The sequence below is a fragment of the Rhinatrema bivittatum genome, chromosome 6, assembly GCF_901001135.1.
Source record: "Rhinatrema bivittatum chromosome 6, aRhiBiv1.1, whole genome shotgun sequence".
NCBI classification, from domain to species: domain Eukaryota; kingdom Metazoa; phylum Chordata; class Amphibia; order Gymnophiona; family Rhinatrematidae; genus Rhinatrema; species Rhinatrema bivittatum.
The window spans coordinates 209544927-209568083 of NC_042620.1; the positions used below are offsets into that span (position 1 = coordinate 209544927).

The window sequence follows — 23157 nt, forward strand, 5'->3', positions numbered from 1 at the left end:
CACAATAGAAACAGGACCCTTGAAACCGTTCATTCAATAAAAGTATCCTAAGAATAAGCATTAAAAAAAAAAAATGTATGCCAATGGGATACGTAAGGCACTTCTTCAGGCAAAGAAAACTATTTTACATTACTGACAGATGTGCCTCTGTGCGCAGTATGAGGAGAATTATTCTTTTCAAGAAGGACTTTCTGCGTGTTTGGGATCTTTATTTGTAATCTCTGTCGCAAAGAGCATGAAGTCTGGTTCGTTCCTTATTTATTTACAGATGTTTCTATACCAGTATAACAGAAAATTGTGCCAAGCAGTGAACAATTAAAACAAGGCAATACAAAAGCATCATAACAATTGAATAGATATTAAATAATACTTCAAGAAAAAGCCAAAAGAAAATAGGCTTTCAGATTTTTTTCTGAAAGATTTATAATCAGAGTTGTCAAGTCCATGGACAATTCATTCCACAGTGGGACCGGAGACAGCAAAAGCCTTGGAATGAAGTAGATTTTTGGCTGCCACCCATAGGGACTGCACTGGAATATACAGAGTAATTTTATTAGTCAGAGCAATGGGACAAACAGAATAAAGCGGCTTATGTACCAAAGTCATAAGTTTAAACTGGATCCTGTATTTAACAGGGAGCCAGTGAAGTTGACACAGTGCAGGAGAGAGAGATTCTCTGATGGGGCAGGAAGTAATTATCCAAGAAACTGCTTTTTGCAACAATTCGAGAGATTCAATCATATAATTTGGCAGTCCTACATAGGATGAATTACAGTAATCTAATATGAATGCTTGCACTACTATTCTAAAAACAGGATATTTTAAGGGACGGACAACCCGAAGCGTGAAGAATGTTCATCTCAACTGAGATTTTAAGCAGAAAGCTGAATCCAATAAAAAGCCAAGATCTATAATACCTGGAGAGGAGAGAGATTAAGTGACATCCCATCAACAATGATGACTGGCCACTCAATTTGGGCTGCTTGCCTATTCAGCCACAGGGCTCTCCAGTTAATAGTTTCACATAACTGAGGCGTATGTTGGACTTCGTGTAAGTGAACAGGGAAAGGGGTTGGGAGGGATATTAAGGTCTGTGGGTAGCAGAATCCTTGTTTAAGTTGAGTAGGGCAATGGAAGAGTTCACCATTTGCCCAACATTCTGTTAAAATATTTTTACTATATTAATGTTGGCAAAAAGTAATAAAATAGATGTAAACATAAAAAGTATTTTTTTTTAAATTTAATGCATGAAATTAATCTCAAATCAGAGGGCAACCTATTCCAAAGATCAGGGGCTACTACTGAAAAAGTGCACTGACAAGTCTCAGAAAGCTGTACTTGATGTACCAAAAGAAATTCTAAAAATGCCTTCTGTGAGAAACGTAATGATTTAGATGGGATATAGGATTTCAAAAGTCCATTAATCTAAGGAAAAGAAACTAGTACTAACAGATTATAAACTAGAAGGGCAATTTTAAATTTAATTCTGGATTTCACGGGAAGCTCATGGAGATTTGAAAACACTAGAGTGATATGATCCTGATGTGAACGACATGAAATGAGCCTAGCAGCTGCATTCTGAAGCAGTTGCAGTGATTTAATTGTGCTATACGGAAGACCACTAAACAAAGTGTTGAATTAGTTAAGCAAAGGCATAATCAGAGTTTGTGTTAGGAACCTTGGCCGTGCTGGCCCGCGACAGAGTCCCTTCACCTGCGCCAGCCAGAGGCCAGGCTCTGCCGTTGCTGCTCCCAGCCACTGACTCCACCAGTGGCCTGCTCTTGCGGCGCCCCGAATGCCGCCGACTTCAGCTTCTCATGGTCTCCCCTCAAGGTGTGCGCGCGTGCCGAGTCACGGGATTTAAAGGGCCAGCAGCAGGAAAGTTACCTGTGGCCCGGGCTGATGACATCAGGTTAGGTGGGTATTTAAACCCTGCCCCTCTGCTCCCAATTCGCCTCAGCAACAGCTCCTGCTCTCCTGAAGAGTGTGAGTTCTCTGTTTTACTGATTTCTGCGTTCCTGACTCAGCCTTGCTTCATTCCTGGTCTCCGGCTCCAGTGTTCCTGCTCCTTGCCTCCGGTCCCTGCCTTGCTCCTCGTCCCTTGGATTGCTTTCTTGGTTCTGACGCCTTGCCTGGTACTTGACTCTGCTTGATCTCCGCCAGCCTCTACACCTGGACTCCTCCAATGCTGTCTCTCCCCGCCTGCTGGTTCCACGCCCGGGAAGACCCGTGCCTAAGTCCTGCCGGCCCCGGTACCCAAGGGCTTAACCTGCAGGGAACGAGGGCTGGTATTGGTGAAGCTCCTGTTGGGTCTACCCTCCCAGAACCGCCGCACCGATGAGGAAGACCTCCAAGGGCCATCCCCTGGAGGTAGAAACAACCTCGTCGCAGCTCAAGGGTCCACTTTTCCAACAGCTTGAACTAGTGATCGGAAGTCATTAGGTTAAAGCAATGGAACAAGTGAGCATAACAGACTGAGGGCTGGATTCATCATTCTTCGCAGAATGATGAATCCCGCGATAAATCTTTAGAAAATAACCCCCTTAGTTTGTAGAAACCGGCTCTTGCCACAGATTTCATTTGTGATGTGAATGATAATTTGGAGTCAATAATGAATCCCAAACTCTTTGCTTTGTCAATTCTTTGTCCTGATTGTCAATGGAAAGAGCTAGGGGTATTGATACGGTCCAACTGTATGCAATCTTTTCTGTAGCTACTAATGTCAAGTCCATGGACAACTCATTCCACAGTGTGGGACCGGAGACAGCAAAAGCCTTGGAACGAAGTAGATTTTTGGCTGCCACCCATAGGGACTGCACTGGAATATACAGAGTAATTTTATTAGCCAGAGCAACGGGACAAACAGAATAAAGAACCTCCCGACGCGATATGTACTAGTACATGAACATCAGTATATAAAAGCCTTTAAATAAATAAATAAATATGTACCAAAGTCATAAGTTTAAACTGGATCCTGTATTTAACAGGGAGCCAGTGAAGACACAGTGCAGGGGAGAGATATTCTCTGATGGGGCAGGAAGTAATTATCCAAGCAGCTGCTTTTTGCAACAATTTGAGAGATTCAATCATAGGAGATGGGCAGCATCTCACCATCATGTCTGCCATTTGTTAAAGCTCTTGCTGGAGCTAATTCATAAATAGTTTTCTCCTATTTGGTGTGTACATTTTCTTTTAACTTGAATGTACAGTTCTGAATTTATATAATTTTGAATTATTTTCTTTGATGTAAAAGATTACCTTATTTTTCACATTCTTGTTATGTTAATAAAATAATGGATTAGATATTTACCTAATGCTTTGCATTTCCAGACAGTATCAAGGCTAGTATGATAGCTGTGATACTGTAATTTTTGCATTTATTTATTTAGGCATTTTATATACCATCATACCAAAAGATCACAAGGGATATCTGCATTCATATTCTTGGTCAATGATCACATACTGTGTGTCAACATATTCGCCTTCTAGTTCAACATCATAGTGTATACATATTCAAATTCATAACCATAAATATTCTAGGATATCACACTAGGTACTATATAATCTAGTTCATATTCATATATTTTCTTAGTCGAACTAACAGTACATACAAGTTCCAATTCTACTAACAATACACTTCACATTCATTAGTTAATTGTGAAGGCTTGAGGGTTGGCTTCATTATGAAAGATATGAATTATTCAGCCTTTTTGTATTTTTCAAAAGTGATTACCAGTTGTATTACTGTAGCAATAATTGTGTAACCTGCATGTATTGCTCTCTAAAATTCAGTTGGCATGCCAGAAAATTTATATTTTTATTAGTTATACTACTAAATAATATTAGTACAATTTGTGAGCTTGATAAAATTATGCTGCTTTAGCTTTCCAAGGTAGCAGGATTTATATGGTGCTCTGTTTTGAAACCAGTTACTGATTATTCATTTTACTGTTGCAATTCACTTTATGTAGGTAGCCTATGTTTTGGGATATGAACAGAAACTATAGAATTAATGCAAAAGAGCATTAGAATTTAACCATAGAGCTTTAACCTACTCTGTATTATTATTTCCCTATCAATTATTGGAAAGTTTTAAGTGCTATTTTTTATATTTCAGTTTTTTTGTGATATTGATCCTTGCTCAGAAGGTCACTGTCTAAAGTTAAAAGCATAGGAGTACCTTACCACCAAGATAGAATGCAGTGTTACTAGAAAATAACTGTGGATATGCAATAGCTACACTTCCCAGTTGTTATGACTTCTTGGCACTATTGCTTAGGGAATGCTGTTGAGATCAGCAGCTTCAAACTTGAAGCTGTATCAGACTACTGTCCTGCTGCTTCCACATCATGTAGTTCTTCATGCTCAAGCTTTTGCTGGATTTCTGTTGGAAAGAACAGCAGCACGCCTGAAAACTACTGTTCTTTTTGGTCTCTGAAGTTGGTGGTGATGCAACCTTGGGGGGGGGTTATACAGAGCCACAGGATCTCCCAGGTGACACCCTTTGAAAGGTTTCATTGCAGGCATACCAGTAAGTCACTTAGAAATGGAAAAGGCTTTCCTATGGTTGATAAAGAGAAAGCTTAGTCAGAAAAGGAGCTGCTTTAACATTTACAGGATCAGGCTTCAAGCTTCTGAGATGGAATGTTTTTGCCTGCTGTCTGTAGAAGGTAGCTTGAATAGGAAGGCTCTCTAAGATTGGAATTGACCATCCCTGCCCTAGAGGAAAGGAGAGACAGGGATATGAAAATTTAAATATTTCAAAATTGTGTAAATCAAGCACAAGAAGCAAACTATTGTCAGAAGAAAAAAAATACTCTAGAACAAGAAGTCACAGTATGAAGCTCCAGTGAGAAGACTTGGGAGCAATATCCAAAAATATTCCAGAAAGGTTGGTGGATGCATAGAATGTACTCCTGGAGTTGGCAGTGAAGAACAAGGATAACAAAATTAAAAAATGAATTGCTAAGGAAGATTGTAAAGAAGCTTTGGAATAACCTGCAAGGAGCAGCAGTTACAACTAAAACAGCAGTGGTATGACTTCTGTAGGCTTCCAGGTTGGCTGGAGGAACCATGGTTTAAAACCCAAACTTCAATGAGCATTGAGAAGCTGGATGTTTTTGAGCAATTTCACTAATTTTGGTGATTGTAGGCATTAGTACAAACTGGGAAATAAGACATGGAATGGGGCTGAAGTGTTGTACTGAGTATTGGTCTTATAAGAATTAAAGATGAAAATGACAAGTCCTAAAATAGCCTAGCAGCAGAGGTGGTGAAGGCCAGCTCTTTTAGCAGTTTTTAGGCATGTCTGGGAGAGAGATGGAGAGCAATGGTAGGTATAGGGCTGGGTAGAAGACAAGATAGGGGAAATTGGTATTGGGTTGCATATGAGAATTTATGTGCGTAACTACCTAAAGTGGAAAAATCTTAATCGGGCAGACTGGATGGGCTAGTTTGGTCTTAATCTGCCATCATCTTTTGTTACTATGTTGTACAAAAGTCATCAATTCTAAGGAAGTGAAACTTGATTCTATGATTCCCAAGAGGACATTAATGTATTACCTAAGAAAGTTGGTGCTCTTTAGGAAAGCTAGACAAATATTCATCTTGTTAAGAACCTATTACAGAGGTCTACCTGTTAGCAGGCTTTTGCTTGAGATGTTTGAGCTTGTACTGCTAAGTCATACAAGGAAATCCATAAAACCTTTTTTAATTTCTTATGAGCATGCTCAATTAAAGCAATCTCTATTTTATATGTTGAAAAAGGTTTATGCCTTCCAGGAAGAGACATGCGCAAAGTAGCTATGTGGATTTCATTCATACTTTAACAGAACAGAGTTGACAAATGGGCATTAATTGCGGTGGCATTTGTAAGCCATTGTGAATCCAACACTATGATATAATGCTATGCCACTTTCCACATGACGTTTGGGTCATGAAATAGAATGGAAATTTTCCTTACTATAAATTCCTGCACCATTAACTCATCAGCAGTCAGAAATAATCCTCTCATGAATGTTTCAGGTATACTACCTGTTGTATGTATGCAGGATTTGTTGGTTTATATAGTATATAGACAAGGTTTGAAACATTTTATACACTGGTGAGGAGTTACTCGCCAGTGATGAAAAGTGTTCTCCATGTTTGCTGCTCCATTCAATCATATCTATATATATTTTTTGGCAGGTAAGGTGGCAGCATCTTCAGCCTCACTTGGGGTGCTGACAGCAATACGTCACATCTTCATATCCAATCAGGGCCAAAGAGGACACAGAGGGTCATGGCAGGTTATGGGAGAGGGAGAAGATAGTGTCATAAAAAGAAGAGGAGAGTGAAGGAGTAGGGCAGAGGACTGTACTTGGATGAGGCAAAGACAGAAAAAGCTGTATTTGGGCGGGGGAAGAAATGTGCTCATTATGTATTCTTCCACCAACAACCCAATTCCCCACTCCCATCTTACCTGCCAGAAAAATCCATACCCCAGTCAAGTGCATTGTTAAAATCCTGTTACAATAACATTTAACAAATTGTTACAATAACATTTAACAAATGTTACAATAACATTTAACAAATTGTTATTTGTTAAATGTTATTGTTACTTTCAATGTTCCTTGTAATAAGCCCAGGTCGGACCGCCCCAACCAGGGTTAATTTGTTTATTGTAAACCGGATTGATTTGTATTGTATACAGGAATTCTGGTATATAAAAAATTAAAATAAATAAATAAATAAAATAAATATAGCTGTAGCGTTTTAGAAGCCATATTGATTCTTGAGAAACTGGAATATCTGTAAGTTGTGATACTTATTAAATGGCCAATCAAAAAGATGTCATATTTGAGCTTACAAGGCCTCTTCAACATACTTTTTGTTGGTCTCCTAAAAGGTATCACAGTCTGCAAGCACTATAGAACATAGGTAGGGACCTTCATTTTCAGTATTTATTTTATTTTTCCTGGGAATTTGCCAGTGTTTATTATAATGAACACAAACTGGAGAAAGATTAAGAACATAAGAAATTGCCATGCTGGGTCAGACCAAGCGTCCGTCAAGCCCAGCATCCTGTTTCCAACAGAGGCCAAACCAGGCCACAAGAACCTGGCAAGTACCCAAACACCAAGAAAATCCCATGCTACTGATGCAGTTAATGTCAGTGACTGTTCCCTAAGTAAACTTGATTAATAGCCGTTAATGGACTTCTCCAAGAACTTATCCAAACCTTTTTTAAACCCAGCTACACTAACTGCACTAACCACATCCTCTGGCAGCAAAGTCCAGAGCTTAATTGTGCATTGAGTGAAAAAGAATTTTCTCAGATTAGTCTTAAATGTGCTACTTGCTAACTTCATGGAATGCACCCTAGTCCCTTCTATTATCCGAAAGTGTAAATAACCGATTCACATCTAATTGCTCAAGATCTCTCATGATCTTAAAGACCTCTATCATATCCCCCCTCAGCCGTCTCTTCTCCAAGCTGAACAGCCCTAACCTCTTCAGCCTTTCCTCATATGGGAGCTGTTCCATCCCTTTTATCATTTTGGTTGCCCTTCTCTGTACCTTCTCTATCGCAACTATATCTTTTTTGAGATGCAGCGACCAGAATTGTACACAGTATTCAAGGTGTGCATTGTACACAGTATTCAAGAGGCATTATGACATTTTCCATTTTATTAACCATTCCCTTCCTGATAATTCCTAACATTGTTTGCTTTTTTGACTGCTGCAGGTCACTGAGCTGTTCATACCACAGATCAGTCCAGACAAGTGGGTCTATGCACCCTACCAGCAAATGGTGGCAGAGAACAAAACTTTGAGGCACTGCTACTTAACCGAGAGTGACACCTGCAGTCCCTCAGTATTTCTCTGCCTCCAGCAGGTGGTAGAGGTGCTAACCTGCAGTCTGTTAGATACAAAAAAAAGAAAAAAACCCCAACTTAGATTAGTGTAGGAACTTGAAGACAGAAGACCAGAGCACCTAGAGGTATTAGACACCTTTGTGGGCCATCCCTATGGTCAAGCAGGGCGAGCCGGGCATTGGATATCCCCAGCTAGGCTCGACCCTTGATTCCAGGGGGAGGGAAAGCCAGGGGTCCCTGGTTCCCTCGCGCCCCCTGTGGGCCTTCCTCCTTGACTGGCCTGCTGCAGCTTCCTGGAGCCCCAGAAGCAGGAGATAACCTTTTCTATGTGTTCTTTGGGGGCTGGGGAGCCTGGGAGACAGTCAGGGCCTTCAGGTTCTTTCTTTCTCTCCTGTTGCTGTGCCTATTTAGGATTGGGGGAGGAGAGACTCATGCTGTCTGTTCAGCACCAGGAGTCTGGACAGCGACGCAGCTGCAATGGTGGTTTTTTTCTGCTTTCTTGTTTATTTTTAGCTCTCAGCCTGGCTGCTGACGCCATGCCGATTCCTGTTGCGCGTGGGAAATCCTGTCGGGCCATTGAGGAGAGGCGCTCTCACCTCAACGCGGCCCTTCTTTGCCCGGTCCATGTGAGTGGAGGTGTGGGAACCTCACAGACAATTAGGAGCAGGCCTTGCACTCGTGCTGCAGTCCCCAGGCTGGAGGCCCCAGCGGGGGAGGGGGGTGAAGTAGTCAGCCATTTTAGCTCCACGTGGCAGGAACCCTATTTTGGATGAGGAAGGCAGGGACTCCCCCGCTTTCTCCGTTGCAGGCATCGGGGGGAGGGGGAGAGGGGTAACGAGGTGCTTATAGGCACGTATGCCAGTTCGGTGCCCGTAGAGCTGGCGGACCACGATGATTTTTCCACAGATTTTGTTCTGCTTATACACGAGGCTTATCTTGCCAGACAGGAGCTGGCAGCTAAGTGTCCAGCATCCAGGCTGGCCCAAGGTGGGTTTAAGAGGCCTCTGACTACGGCGCTTTCGTAGAAAAGAGGCATCTTGCGCCTTTTGGGGCTGGACCATGCCTGGGAGGGGGATGATATCTCCTTAGACGATTCAGAGGGCACAGATCAGACAACTCCTAACCCGCAGGATCCTTCCATGGACCAGGCTGCTGGTCAAGGTGCAGACTCGGGGGCTGGAGTGCTGGGGGGACCAGAATGTGGACTAGGTTCTTCTAGCCGAAAGAGATGACCCTAGGGTGGTCCGATTATTTCGCAAGGAAGAATTGAGGCCCCTCATCCTTCAGGTTCTGGAATAGCTCAGGGCCAGAGTGACACCAGAAGACTCTGATACGGAGGGGGAAAACCCTCCGTTGGACAGGCTGTGTGGACTGCTGAGGACTTTCCCTTTGCCGAAGCAGATGCAGAAATTTATTGACCGGGAGTGGGATTCCCTGGAGGTTGGCTTGCGCAAGGCCAGGGCTATGGCCAGATTGTACCCCCTGCCCGAGAATATCTTGGAGAGGTGGAAATTGCCGAAGGTGAATGCAGCGGTGTCGGTGGTCACCAAGAAGATGACCATTCCGGTGGCAGGGTCAGGCTTTGAAGGATGCTAAGGATTGAAAACTGGAAATCCTGTTGAAGAGGCTTTTTGAAGTTTCTGCTCTGATCCTTAGAGCTGCTATCTGCACTAGCCTTATGCAGCAAGCTTGTTTGTGCTGGGTGCAGAAGGCACAGGACATGGCCGGCGCTGCTTCAAAGGCGGTTCAGGATGCTCGCTTGGAAGGTGGGCATGGCTTATGTGGCAGATGCCATCTATGATATCCTCCACACTTCCGCTAGAAATATGGTCTCTGCAGTAGCGACGAGACAGCTTTTATGGTTTCGCAACTGGTGGGTGGATGTTTGGTCAAAGACACAACTGGCTAACCTCCCCTTTAAGGGCCAGTTATTGTTTTGTGAAGACCTGGAGAAGCTGATGAAATGTCTGGCCAACTCCAAGGGAAATAGGTTGCTAGAGGATTAGAAGGGTTCTAAGAAGACCTTTCCACCATGGTCTTGCTTCCGTGAGCTGAGGAGGTCTCTCGCCAGCAGAACCTCGTCAAGTTCTTCACAAAAGCAAGCATCAGAAAGGCAGCAGTCCTTTTGAGGAACCCGCAGACCATCCAGAGGAGGTTCTGGACAGGGCTCTGGAGCTGTTAAGTCCGCCTAATGAAGGCAAGCTGGTCCACTCCTCCCTCGTGGCGGTAGGAGGAAGATTATCCCCCTTCTACAAGGAGTGGACCAGGATTACTTCGGATCAGTGGGTACTGGAAGTCATAAGAGACTGTTACGCATTAGAATTTTCTTGGCCCCTCAAAGATGCCTTCGTGGTATACCGGTGCGCCTCACCCACCAAGCGTGTAGTAGTGCGGGACACACTCTTGCACCTGCAACAATTGGAGGCTATTTTGCCAGTACTGCAAGGGGAGCTCGATCAGGGAAGGTATTCCGTTTACTTTGTGGTTCCTAAGAAGGAGGGCTCCTTCCAGCCCAACATGGATGTGCAAAAGGTCAATGCGGCATTGCGAGTTCCACATTTTCGAATGGAAGCATTGAGAACAGTGATTGCAGCCTATCTCCACATTCCTATCAGAGTCAATCAGAGCTTCCTGTGCTTTTCTGTACTGGGAAAGCATTTTCAGTTTCAAACTATGCCCTTCAGGCTGGCTTCAGTGCCGAGATCGTTCATGAAGGTGATGGGCATAGTGGTGGCAGCCTTCAGAAAAGAGGGGATTCTTGTCCACCCATATCTCGACGATTGGCTCATAAAGGCGAAGTCGGAAGTGGAGTGCCTCGCTTCCATTCAACAAGTGGTGCAGCGCCTGGAGTCCCTAGGCTGGGTGATAAACCAGGCAAAGAGTCAGCTGAACCCGTCCCAGTCCTTGGATTATCTGGGGTGCGATTTGATACCCGGATTGGCAGGGTGTCTCACCCCGGAGAGGATTCTGAAGTTGCAGTTGCAAGTCCAGCGCTTGTGGGACCTGCGGATTCCCAAGGTCTGGGATTATTTGCAGGTCCTAGGCTCCATGGCTTCTGCACTGGATCTGGTCCCCAAAGGCCTTTGCATACCTGCATCCCTTGCAGAAAGCTCTCCTGTCCCGTTGGAACCCAATATTGGAGGAATTTCAGCTACCATTACCGCTCCAGGAGGAAGCTAGGTCCAGTCTCTTCTGGTGGCTATCGAAGTCCAGTTTGGAGAAGGGAGTTCCTCTGGAGGTTCTGTAGCGACTACCACCCAGTCCAGAACCTCTGGAGGTTCTGGACTGGGTGGTAGTCTCTACAGATGCCAGTCTCAGCGGTTGGGGAGCGATGTGTCAGGGTTCAGCGACTCAGGGCCAGTGGTCCCCAGAGGAGTCATCCTGGTCGATCAACTGTTTGGAAACTATAGAATTTCGGAGAGCACTGCTGTTCTTCCTCGCTTGGCTTCAGGGACAGGCAGTTCGGATGTACTCAGACAATGCAATGATGTTGGCATATATCAATCGACAGGGCAGTATGAAGAGTCACCTGGTGGCCCAGGAAGTTCACAAGCTCTTTGCCTGGGCAGAGATTCATCTCACAGCCCTCTTAGCATCTCACGTAGCCGGGGCAGACAATGTGCAAGCGGCTTATCTCAGCAGGCAGCGGCTGGATCCAGGAGAATGGGAATTGTTGGTGAAACCTTTGCCCTTCTTTGGCACAAGTGGGGAGAGCCCCAGTTCAAACTCATGGCAACAAGACAGAAAGCCAAGGTGACCAAGTTCTTCAGTTGCCAAAGAGAGTTCGGCTCTGCAGGGATCGATGCTCTGGTTCAGCCGTGGCCAGAGAGGATTCTGTTGTATGTCTTCCCCCCCGTGGCTACTCATAAGTAGAGTGCTACGGTGCATCGACCAACATCACAGACAAGTAATCCTGGTAGTACAGGAGTGGCCTCGTCATCCATGGTTTGCGGTTCTGGTTCATCTGGTGGTGGACAGGCCCGATCGACTAAGCCTCCTGGGGGTACTGCTGTGGCAGGGACCCATCTTGTCAGAACAGGCGGATCACTTTGTCTAGCAGCTTGGCTTTTGAAATGCGACACTTCCACTTGAAAGGGTATTCTGAGCCGGTGATTTCTACTCTGATTCAGGCTAGAAGATCCTCCACTTCCATGGTTTATACCAGGGTTTGGAGAGTGTTTGAGGCCTGGTGTGGGGTCCATAACACTGAACCCTTTTGGACTAGTGTGGCCCAAGTCTTCACATTCTTATAGGACGGCTTGTCTAAAGGTCTAGCCTATAATTCGCTCCGAATCCAAGTTGTAGCCTTGGGCTGCTTCAGAGGGAAGGTTACAGGGTAAACCTTCAGCTTCGCATCCGGATGTACAGCGATTCTTAAGGGGAGTAAACATTTGTGTCCTCCAGTCTGTTGGCTGTGTCCATCTTGGAGTCTTAACTTGGTTCTGCGGGTTCTGTGTGGTTCTCCCCTTGAGCCTTTGAGCAGACCTTCTCTGAAGGATCTTACTCTGAAGATAGTCTTTCTGGTGGCAGTTTGTTTGGCAAAACTGATTTCTGAGCTCCAAGCATTATCGTGCAGGGAGACTTTTCTGGGGATTTCTGATGTTGGAGTCTCCTTGCGAGTGGTTCCTTTCTTTTTGCCCAAGGTGGTCTCTGCTTTTCATCTTAGCCAGACAGTCGAGTTGCCAGGATTTTCTCATCTGACGTCCGATTCGCCTCATGCGAGGGAATTTCATCTTTTGGATATGCTTCGGGTTCTGCTGAGAGATCTCAAGGTCACTAATGAATTTCGGACTTTTGACCATCTTTTTGTGTTATGCAGCGGACCAATGAAAGGTGGCAAGGCATCTAAGAGTACAGTTTCTCGTTGGTTGAAGGAGACTATCGTTTCAGACTACATTAGTAAAGGTTGGCCGATTCCCGAAGGGTTGTGAGCACAATCCATTAGGGCACAGGCAGCCTCCTGGGCGGAGTGGCACTTGGTGTTGCTTCAGGAAATTTGTCGGGCAGCAAAGTGGTCCTCTTTGTACACTTTCACTACACATTACTGTTTGGATGTCAGGGGCCCAGAGGAAGGGTGCCTTTGGGGAAAGTGTGCTGCGTGCAGGTCTTTCGGGATCCCAACCACCCAATATAATGGGGCTTGGGTACATCCCACTTGTCTGGACTGCTCTGGGGTATGAACAGGAAAGGAAAACTGGTTCTTACCTGCTAATTTTCGTTCTTGGAATACCACAGATCAGTCCAGATGCCTGTCCCTTTTTGATTATCTTTCAAAAGACCTCACTTGATTCTGGATGCTGTTGGTGAAGTAAAGTAGAATTTTGTTTTCTGCAGCAGGCTGTTGTCTATAGTTCTCAATTTGTTGAGATTCAACATTTTTTATATTGACCATAGTTCAAGGGTCAGTTTGGTTGGGCATTCCAACTCATTACCCAGGTTTGTTTAGGGGAGTGTTTTTTTTTTCCTGGTGTTTTTCCTGGTGTTTGGGTATTCACCAGGTCAATACTGAGGGCCTGCAGGTAGCACTCTTTGTTAAGTAGCAGTGCCTCAAAGTTTTGTTATTTGCCTCCATCTGCTGGTAGGGATGCATAAACCCACTTGTTTGGACTGATCTGTGGTATTCCAGGAACGAAAATTAGCAGGTAAGAACCAATTTTCCTTATTTTTTTCCCACTCATTTTCTCCTCTCTTTATTGGGTATAATAAACACTGATGAATTCCTGCGAAAAATAAAATAAAAACTAAAAATGAAGATCTCTAAATATATAAGGCTGGTACTAAAGGTCATTACTGATATATTTATTCCATATCATGAATTACTGGAGAAGTGTTCAGCCTGGATGGGAAGGATTGCTGAAAGATGGGACAGGAAGTTCTTATGATGAAGCTTCTGGTTTGAATTTCCTGGTCCTAATTACTTTTATTTAGCAGAGGAGTCCATAGGCCCTGATACTGTAAGAGTTAATAGAACTGGAGTTGACAGAAAAATTCCCATTTGATACACCTGTGTGTGGGTTGTTTTTTTATGCTATTTCCAGTAGATTAGGAGAATAGAGAACTGTGAAAATAAATCTTATTTAGTTGCCAGTAATTTACAGTATTAACTACATACTAGGTATTAATTTGTGCTGATTGACTTTTTTTGAATTTTATTTTGGAAGGCAAGAGGGTTTCAAGCAAAGCATTTGTTACATTTTTTGACTCCTTTTGTTTCACTTAGGATATTAGTTGCAATGAACTTCAGATCCTTCCTCATCAGATAGGAAAATTGCACTCGCTTAGGGAATTAAATATAAGAAGAAATAATCTCCAGATGTTGCCAGAGGGTAAGATGTTTGTGCTTTGTTACTATTCTATATATACATCCTAATGTTGTAAACATTATAACCTCTCATTTTGGTTTATTTAACAGAATTAGCAGCACTTCCGTTGGTAAAATTGGATTTTTCATGTAACAAAGTTACTGAGATTCCGGTCTGTTATAGGAAGCTTCGTCATCTTCAAGTAATTATTTTGGATAACAATCCCATGCAGATACCTCCGGCGCAGGTTGGTATTTATAAACAACATTTATTTTGACATTTTAGATGCAAATGTGAGCAAACTATTGCTTATCCTGTGTATGGCCCTATGTAAATAGCTTGTTAATCCATGACAGAAACTTCATTTTAACTATATTCATTGATAAGCAAGGAAGTATATCCATATTTATCTATCTATTATGAATCCTTCCATACCACCTCCCGAAGTCATTCACATCTGAGGTGGTTTAAAAAATGTACAAAAAATGCATGACATAAAATAGAAAAGTAAAACAAGCATTACTTAAATGTTTTGCTACATAAAATCACTCCTCCTAAGACAATCCACTAGATAATACATCAGAATGCTCTGTGTATTAACATGCAGTCCAATCAACAAAATAGCTAATCTCTTCACCACCCAGCCAATGAAATTACCTTCCATAGTATTCACCTAGCATACCAGAATAAAAAGTAATTGGTCAAAATCACCCATCATCCACTTCTCATCCCATAAATCCCCTGAACATCTATTAGACCATATTATCCATACCAGTATCAATGAGTAGCTACTACCCAGCTTCGACACCCTAGTTAGAAATCCTTATCAGTTTTTACTTCCAGATAGCATTAATTGAAAAGATGAAAATGAAATCCCTTTATCTTTTTCCTGAAGATGAGATTTCATTCCTGTCTCTAGGGGAGGCCATTCCATAACTTTAGTGCAATTGCTGAGAGAGGTTGTACTCTATAATAGACTGATTTTATTATCTGAACAGAGGGGACTTGGAATGTAACTTCCTTCTAGGGATTTATTATTGCAGTCTATTTCATAATGTAAACCCTTCCCCACCAATGCCCAGAAAACCAGTAAAATGTTTTTTAATTTTTAACCACTCGGCCACTAGCAACTAGTGCAATTTATGAAGTAAAGGGTGAGTACTAGCTCCTCTTGGACTCCATCACTATTCTCACAGAAACATTTTTGCAAAATTTGAATTCTGTTTATTTTCCCTAGTATTACAATAACACTGGGGAAATTTTTTTTAACATAATTCCTGTTGAGTTTGATTTTTCAGCTGTTTTAGACTTAAATAGGCATGCTGATTTCAAAACTGCAGTTAGTTTTTTTCTATCACATCAAGTTTTTTCTCTACAGCCTATCTTAGGCCTGGATTTATCAAAATACACTAAATATTGCATGCGATAGGAAAAGGGGCGTGTTTTATGGTAATAGGCTGTTTATCGAATTGGCCTGCAAGATATGACCTCAAACCTGGTGATCCAAACATTCTACATGAGCCACTTGTTGACAGAACATTATATTCCCACCTCTGCACATAAAACTGGGTCTCATGCAGCAAATTGTTAAAGCTTTGCCAACTGAAGGAGACTGTTTCAAGTATCTCATTTTGGCATTTCCTAGCCTGTCGTTTCAAAAAGATAAAGGCTGGTGTGCTTCATGGGTCCACAGATTCGGCAGGTCATTAAAGATGAACATTTCATCTAGACAATGTCAGAACTCCAAAAGAATGCTTGGTTGTCATTCAAAAACCTTGTCAAGGACTTTCTTGGAAATACACAAGCACATAATTACACCGAAATTGTCCAGAAACTTTTGGAGAGCTTCAAAATGCTTCGTTGCAACATGAACATCAAGGTGCATTTTCTGCATAGCCATCTTGCTGACTTCCCGAAAAACCTTGGTGCAGTCCATGATGAGCAAGGTGAACGATTCCACCAAGATTTGAAGGTAATGGAGGCACGATATCAGGGTAGATGGGATGTACATATGATGGCTCACTATTGTTGGAGCATCAGGCAAGATTGTCCACAGATTGAACGCTGCCGGAAAGCTATAAGCATAAATTTTACCTTAATATGTATGTTTGGTAGCAGAACTTTACTACTTGTACACAATTTGACTTACAGTAACAATATATAGCCTTTGTATGAATAAAATAAATCTAACAGTATATTCAGTTAATTTTTTCTTTAATTTCCTTTGTATGTACATTTTGTATGATTTTTGGGACAAAGGAAGGGTATCCTGTACCTTAAAAAGTTAATGTGATACAGAAAAACTGGGGTCATTTTTGGATTCAGATGTCAAATGTTAGTCAAAAACAAATGTCAGATCTAACTCAATGAAAATTGTGATCCCCAGTGTAATCATTCTGTAACACTTACTTATGATAGGGCTTGCATAACTGATCTAACAGTTTATTGCTAACATAGAATCACGCCTTTTTTTGCATATGATTTTACACAGATTTTATGTGCTAGTAAATATTGATTGTAGATTAGCTGGGCTTTTTTTCTGCTGTACTTGACAATACCTATACCTTTTATTCACCTGCATCAACCCCTAGGAAATGACAGGTGGGAAATGACTGGATTAGTGAGCAGGGTAGCTATTCTCTTCTCTATTTTGTCTGCTGCTGTGTCACCCCTCCCTTCCTGATCTCTGCAGGCTGCTGCTTGGGAGGGAGAGGGAGCTGATGGAACAGGAAGCAGAGGACTACTGTCTACAGCACGACCAACTAACAGGAGCTGAGTCCGGTCTTATATACCAACTACAGCAATGGCTCTCATGCTCAAATTTCCCTTTTCCCATGCTCACATTTCTGACATTCTGCTCATTACAATTCACAGTGGAAATTTAAAAAAAAAAAAAAAAAGCCCAGTATTTTTATTGTTAAGAATGACACAAGGGAAAGATAAGTACTCTGAGCAGAAATTGCATAAATAGTAAACTTCCCATACCAAAACAGCACCAATTTCCAGCACTCAAACAATAAACCACTGTTGCGTGTGCCGGCTGCGGCAGGCCTGTGGCCAGGCTCTCTTAACCTCTGCTGCCTTAATCCAGCGTCTGGCTCCACTTCCCTCATGGCTGTAGGGTGCCGGCTCCATCCCCGGCGCTCCTGGTTCTATGATGAACTCCTGTGCTCCGCAGTGAGCCTCTCCGCGTGGTCTGCGGAGAGACACCACCATCCAGCTCCACGCTCCTCCCTAGGTGCGCGCGCCCCTCTGCTTCCTTTAAAGGGCCTGCAGCGGGAACTTGGCTGCGGCCCCGGATGATGTCGCTGAGGCTCCGGTATATAAGACCGGGCTCAGCTCCTGTTAGTCGCTTATGCAACAGGTCTCCATGCTGGTCGTGTACTTCGTTGCCTCCTGGTGATTCCTTCATGTTCCTGATTTCTTCAAGTTCCTGTTCCTGGTTTGTCGTCTTCGTTCCCGTGTTCATGCTAACCAGCTTTCCTTATGAACTGATCTCCTGGACCCGACCACTGCTTTGCCTGACTACGCTATTGATCTTTTCCTGGACCCGACCACCGCTTTGCCTGCATACGCTATTGATCTTCTCCTGGACCCGGCCATTGCTTCACCTAACCATGCTATTGATCTTCTCCTGGACCTGACCTCTGCTTCACTTGACCACGCTACTGATCATCTCCTAGCCCAGACCTCTGCTTCGCCTGAGCACGCGACTGATCATCTCCTAGTCCAGACCTCTGCTTCGCCTGAGCACGCGACTGATCATCTCCTAGTCCAGACCTCTGCTTCGCTTGACCACGCTATTGCTTCTCTCTTGAACTTGACCTCAGCCTTTCCTTGCCACTACTCCTTGATAGCCGCCTGCCCTGACTTCAGCTTGTTCTACGATGCCTCCACTGTCTTCGTCCTGGACGTGGCCTTTCAGGTTTCGGCCTGTTCTTGCTCGGGCGTCCCCTGTCAGACTTTGGTTTCTTATTGGCGCCTGGGTCTCCGGGACTCTGCCTCGTCCAGTACGGACTCTTCAGTTGCACTGTTGCTGCCTCTGCGCTGACCTCTCCATCTTCTCTTCAACTACACACGGAAGCCCACCTAACTCCAGCCGGCCCCGGTACCTATAAGAACATAAAGGCTCAACCTGTGGGGAACGAGGGCTGGTATTGGCAAAACTCCAGCCGGCCTCTGTCAGTCAGCCCACTCCGCCTGCCGACAGTGGGGACCCATAGGATCCCTCCTATGGGTAGGGTCAACCCCACCTTGCGCCAAGGGTCCACCTCCCGCACAACAGGTTGCAAAGGCCATGGACTCGGTGGAGCTGTGTGCCTTCCAGGATATTCGTGGCCTGGCTTCAAAGGTACAAGAATAGCAACGATTTCTCAAGGCACTGACCTCTTCCATTGAGCGTCTGCACACCCGGCTTGATGCGCAATCCGGTAATCCAGTTCCAGCACCGGGTTCTTACAACCAACAGCCATCTCCCTCTACCTCCAGGGCCTTGCTGGCACTACCAGTTCCATCTCGTTTCAATGGTGACTTCAAGCTCTGCAGAGGGTTTATCAAACAATGCTACATGCAGTTTGCTCTGCAGCCCTCCATCTTCCAAAATGAACTTACGAAGGTCACCTTTATCCTGTATCGTCTGGAAGGGAAGGCATTGGCCTGGGTCTCGCCCTTATGGGAGCGCTCAGATTTGCTCCTGCAAGAACGGTCTCGCTTTGTGGCCGTGTTTTGTCGTACCTTCGATCCCGGGCGGCATGCTGTGACAAGTGCTAATCTGCTTCAAGTTCGACAGGGCCAAAGGAGCCTATTTGACTACACAGTTGAATTTTGGACCTTAGCCACCGAGCTCTCTTGGCAAGAAGATTGCCTACGAGCTATCTACCTGGATGGAATATCTCCTTAGCTGAAGGATGAATTGGCAGCCCGGGAGCTCCCTCCCTCAGTTGAGGATCTTATCGATCTGACTGGCCAAATTGACCATTGTCTCCAAGAGTGCCATCGGGAGAATCGGATGCCCAGAAGAACCACTCAGGGATGCTCCTGCTCACCTCCGACCACCAGCCCTGCCACCGGTAAGGGTCCTCTGGTGGCCAAAGAGGAAGAATCCATGCAGCTGGGCCGTGGGCGGCTGTCCCCGGAAGAGCGCCTCCGGAAGAGACAATCAGGCCTGTGTCTGTATTGTGGAGCACCAGGCCACCGTCTTCAGACCTGCCCAGTCCATCCAGAAAACTACCAGGCCTAAGTTCAGTAGGGGTCCTGAACTTGGGCACAACCTCACCGGCCCCTCAGTTGTCCTTACCAATTACATTGACCTGGGACTCCTGGTTCTTCCCAGTCCTTGCTCTGGTTGATTCCGGAGTAGGAGGAAATTTTATTCTTAAGGATCTAGTTCAGCTATTGGGTATTGATACCCGTCCCTTGGAAACTTCCTTGTGCACTGCATCAATTTATGGTGAGCCATTACCTGGCCGGATCTCCTTGACTACAGAGCCAGTTTGTCTCCTCACTGGCGCCCTCCATGTTGAAGAAATCAAACTCCTTGTTTTGGAAAAATCGATTCATCCGTAGTCCTGAGACTACCTTGGCTCCAACATTACTCTCCCCAGTTTGACTAGAGGTCGCTCCAGCTGATTGAGTGGAGTCCATCTTGCCACCAGATCTGCTTGAAAAAGGTAGTACCGCCTCCTGCAGTTCTCCTGGCTACCACCTCCTCTGGCATACCAACTCCTTATGCAGACTGTGAAGATGTCTTCTCAAAGCTGAAGGCAGACATCCTTCCATCTCTTCAGAGGTTTGATTGTCCTTTTGAGCTCTTGCTTGGAACTACGCCTCCTTGAGGGCGGACTTACCCTCTGTAACTACCAGAGACTAAAGCTATGACGGAGTATATCCGAGAGAACCTAGCTAAAGGGTTCATTCGACCAACTTCTCCCGCTGGAGCGGGATTTTTCTTTGTCATGAAGAAAGACTGATCCCTAAGGCCATGTATCGATTACTGTGGCTTGAATGCCATCACTCGTAAAGACAGGTATTCGTTGCCCTTGATGTCAGAACTGTTTGACCCTTTACAAGGAGCTTCCATCTTCACCAAATTAGATCTACGCGGAGCCTACAATTTGGGTACGCATCCATCCCGAAGATATCTGGAAAATGGCATTTAACACCAGGGACGACGGGCATTACGAATATCTGGTGATGCCCTTCGGCCTTCGTAATGCTCCAGCAGTATTTCAACGGCTGATTAATGAGATCTTCAGAGACCTCTTGTACGTCAAGGTTGTAGCATACCTTGATGATATACTTCTTTTCTAAGCATCTGGCTAGGCACCATGAAGATGTGCACATGGCCCTTCAACATCTCTGTGAGAATCATCTCTTCGCAAAGTTGGACAAGTGACTCTTTGAAACAGTCTGGTCTGCCCTTCCTGGGGTACATAATCTTGCAGCAAGGATTTTCTATGGATCCTGAAAACCGTAAAGGAATCAAAGACTGGCCTTGGCCTGTAGGCCTCCGAGCATTACAACGATTTCTTGGATTTACAAACTGTTACTGCCATTTCATTTCCCATTATTCGACCTTGGTGGTTCCTCTCACTGATGACCCATAAGGACCAAGATATCTGGAACTGGACCCTGGAAGCCATCACAGCCTTTTAGCACCTCAAAGAGGCCTTCCTTGCTGGACCCTGCCTTCATCATCCTGACCCAAACCGCCCCTTCCTGGTCTGCTATTGGGGCCGGGGCGGTTCTGAGCCAACATTCAACATCCGGATCTTTGGTTCTATATTCTTTCTATTCTCACAAGTTCTCCCCTGCTGAGACTGAGAATTACTCGCTATTAAATTAGCCTTGGAGGAATGGCGCCCTTGGTGAGAGGGCGCTCAGCATAAATTTACGATGTTTACTGATCATAAGAACTTTGAACATTTGAGTCATGCCCAGCATCTCAATGCTTGTCGAGCTCGATGGGCTTTGTTCTTTTCTAGGTTCAACTTTGAACTCTGGTATCGCTCAGCTGAAAAGAATCTCCGGGCAGATGCCCTATGTCATTCCTTCGAACCTGAAGACATTCCCAAAGAACCCGGTCATATCATTGCCCCAGCTTATATCTGCTTGCCCACGACTCATCCAGTCCCAGCTGGGAAAACTGTTGTGCCTCGTCGCCTCAGAGAAAGAGTTCTCCGATGGGCACACTATTCCAAGTTTGCTGGCCACCTAGGGTGAGCGCAAACTCTATCTCTGCTCCAGAGATTCTTCTGGTGGTCCACTATGGTCTCTGATGCAAGAGCGTACGTCAATTCCTGCAATGCCTGCGCTCAACAGAAATCCCCAGTCGGTTGACCTTGGAGTTTGCTCCAACCACTTCCTGCTCCCAAAGAACCGTGGACACATCTTTCCACAGATTTCATTGTGGACTTGCCACCATCTAAAGGTCACACGGTCATATGGGTTACCATCGACAGGTTTTCAAAAATGGCCTATTTTGTTCCATTGCTGGGCTTACCTTCTGCTTCAGAATTGGCATGCCTATTCTTCCTCCACATAATTCGTCTTCACGGCTTACCCAAGGACATTGTTTTGGACAGATGTCCGCAGTTTGTCGCCCATTACTGGCGCGCTCTGCAGTAAGTTTGGCATCAACATCTTACCATCCATAGGCCAACGGACAAGCTAAACGTATGAATCGCTCTTTGAAGGCCTTTCTTTGTGCCTATATAAATGACCGTCAAGACAACTGGTCCGAAGTCCTTTCTTGAGCGGAGTTCTCCCACAACTCCCATATTGCCGCTGTCACAGGCACATCGCCTTTCTCCATTGTTTATGGTAAGCAGCTTCGACCACCTCTACCCATACTGCTGTCAGTACCTTCTCCTGCTGCACAAGCTACTGCAGATGCCCTCAAGACTCCTGGAATCAGACTAATCTTCGCCTACGCCAAGCCACAACCCAGGCCAAGAAATCTGCTGATACTCATTGACGCTCTGCTCATGAGTTACTTCCTGGCCAGAAAGTTGAGTACACGATATATTCGTCTTAAGATACTTTCCCAAAGGTTCGCACCTAGATACATCGGATCTTTCCCAGTTGCTCGTCATGTTGGACCTGTTACTTATCAGCTTCGGCTGCCACCAACTTAGGGAATCCACACTACCTTCCATGTGTCACTTCTGAAGCTAGTAATCCTATCCTGGCCTTTGCGCAAGGTTCCTGAACCATTCAGCTGGTTGTGGAGTCTTACACCACTTACAAGGTCCATGAAGTTCTTGATGTTTGCCAAAGGGGCCGCTGGTGGGAATACCTCCTCTCCTGGGAGGGATACGGCCCAGAAGAGAATTCGTGAGAACCAGCCCAATACATCCTGGATAAAACCCTCCTCCTCCAGTTTCACCGTGCCCATCCGGGCAAACCCACACCGAACTGGCGCTCTCTTTCCCCCCACCAAATTAGCATCAGCAGGCTCCTCTACTTACAGCCCTCACGGCCACAAGCAAGGAGTGCCATTGGTCATGGGGGCTGAAGTTGCTCCTCTTTTGCTCCGCGCCACACTGCTCATTCTTCAGGCTGTGCCACTCTTCTCTTCTTAGGGCCAATGCTGCCCGCACTAGCATGGTCTCTTCTTCCCTTGCACGGCAGCTGCATTCCACTTCCTCTTCCGGACTGCAAAAGTGGGAAGAAGAGACCATGCTGGTGCTGCTGACTCCGGCATTTTAAGCCCAGTTGGAAGATAAGTTCTTATTTTGCTGGTGCAGGGGTAGCAGCTAGCCCAGCAGGGGATCGAGAAATGTGGCGACACACTGGTGTGTTCAGGGGCGGATTCCCGCTGACGACAGGCCCGGGGATTCGCCGCCCCGGAGATACCACATGGTAGGAGCACTGGCTGGCTAGCGCCATCTTTAAAGATGGCGCCGGCCAGCCAGTGCTCCTACCATGATGTGACAGGGGCCGGCCAATGGCACGGATACCTTGTCACATGGTAAGGGCAAAGGGCCATCGGCGCCATC

General features: G+C 45.0%; 1 protein-coding gene across 3 annotated transcripts in view; it reads left to right on the plus strand.

The window, feature by feature from the left end:
- Window positions 1-23157, plus strand: part of LRCH2 (leucine rich repeats and calponin homology domain containing 2) — a 395406-nt gene that overhangs the window by 139874 nt on the left and 232375 nt on the right. For all 3 annotated transcript variants that reach the window (XR_003857457.1, XR_003857458.1, XM_029606513.1), the window contains exons 4-5: window positions 14077-14182; window positions 14269-14405. Coding sequence is in view for 1 of the 3 variants with exons in the window: in XM_029606513.1 (XP_029462373.1) it covers window positions 14077-14182; window positions 14269-14405 (243 nt within the window). In the remaining 2 variants the exon portion in view is untranslated. The remainder of the gene's footprint in view (window positions 1-14076; window positions 14183-14268; window positions 14406-23157) is intronic.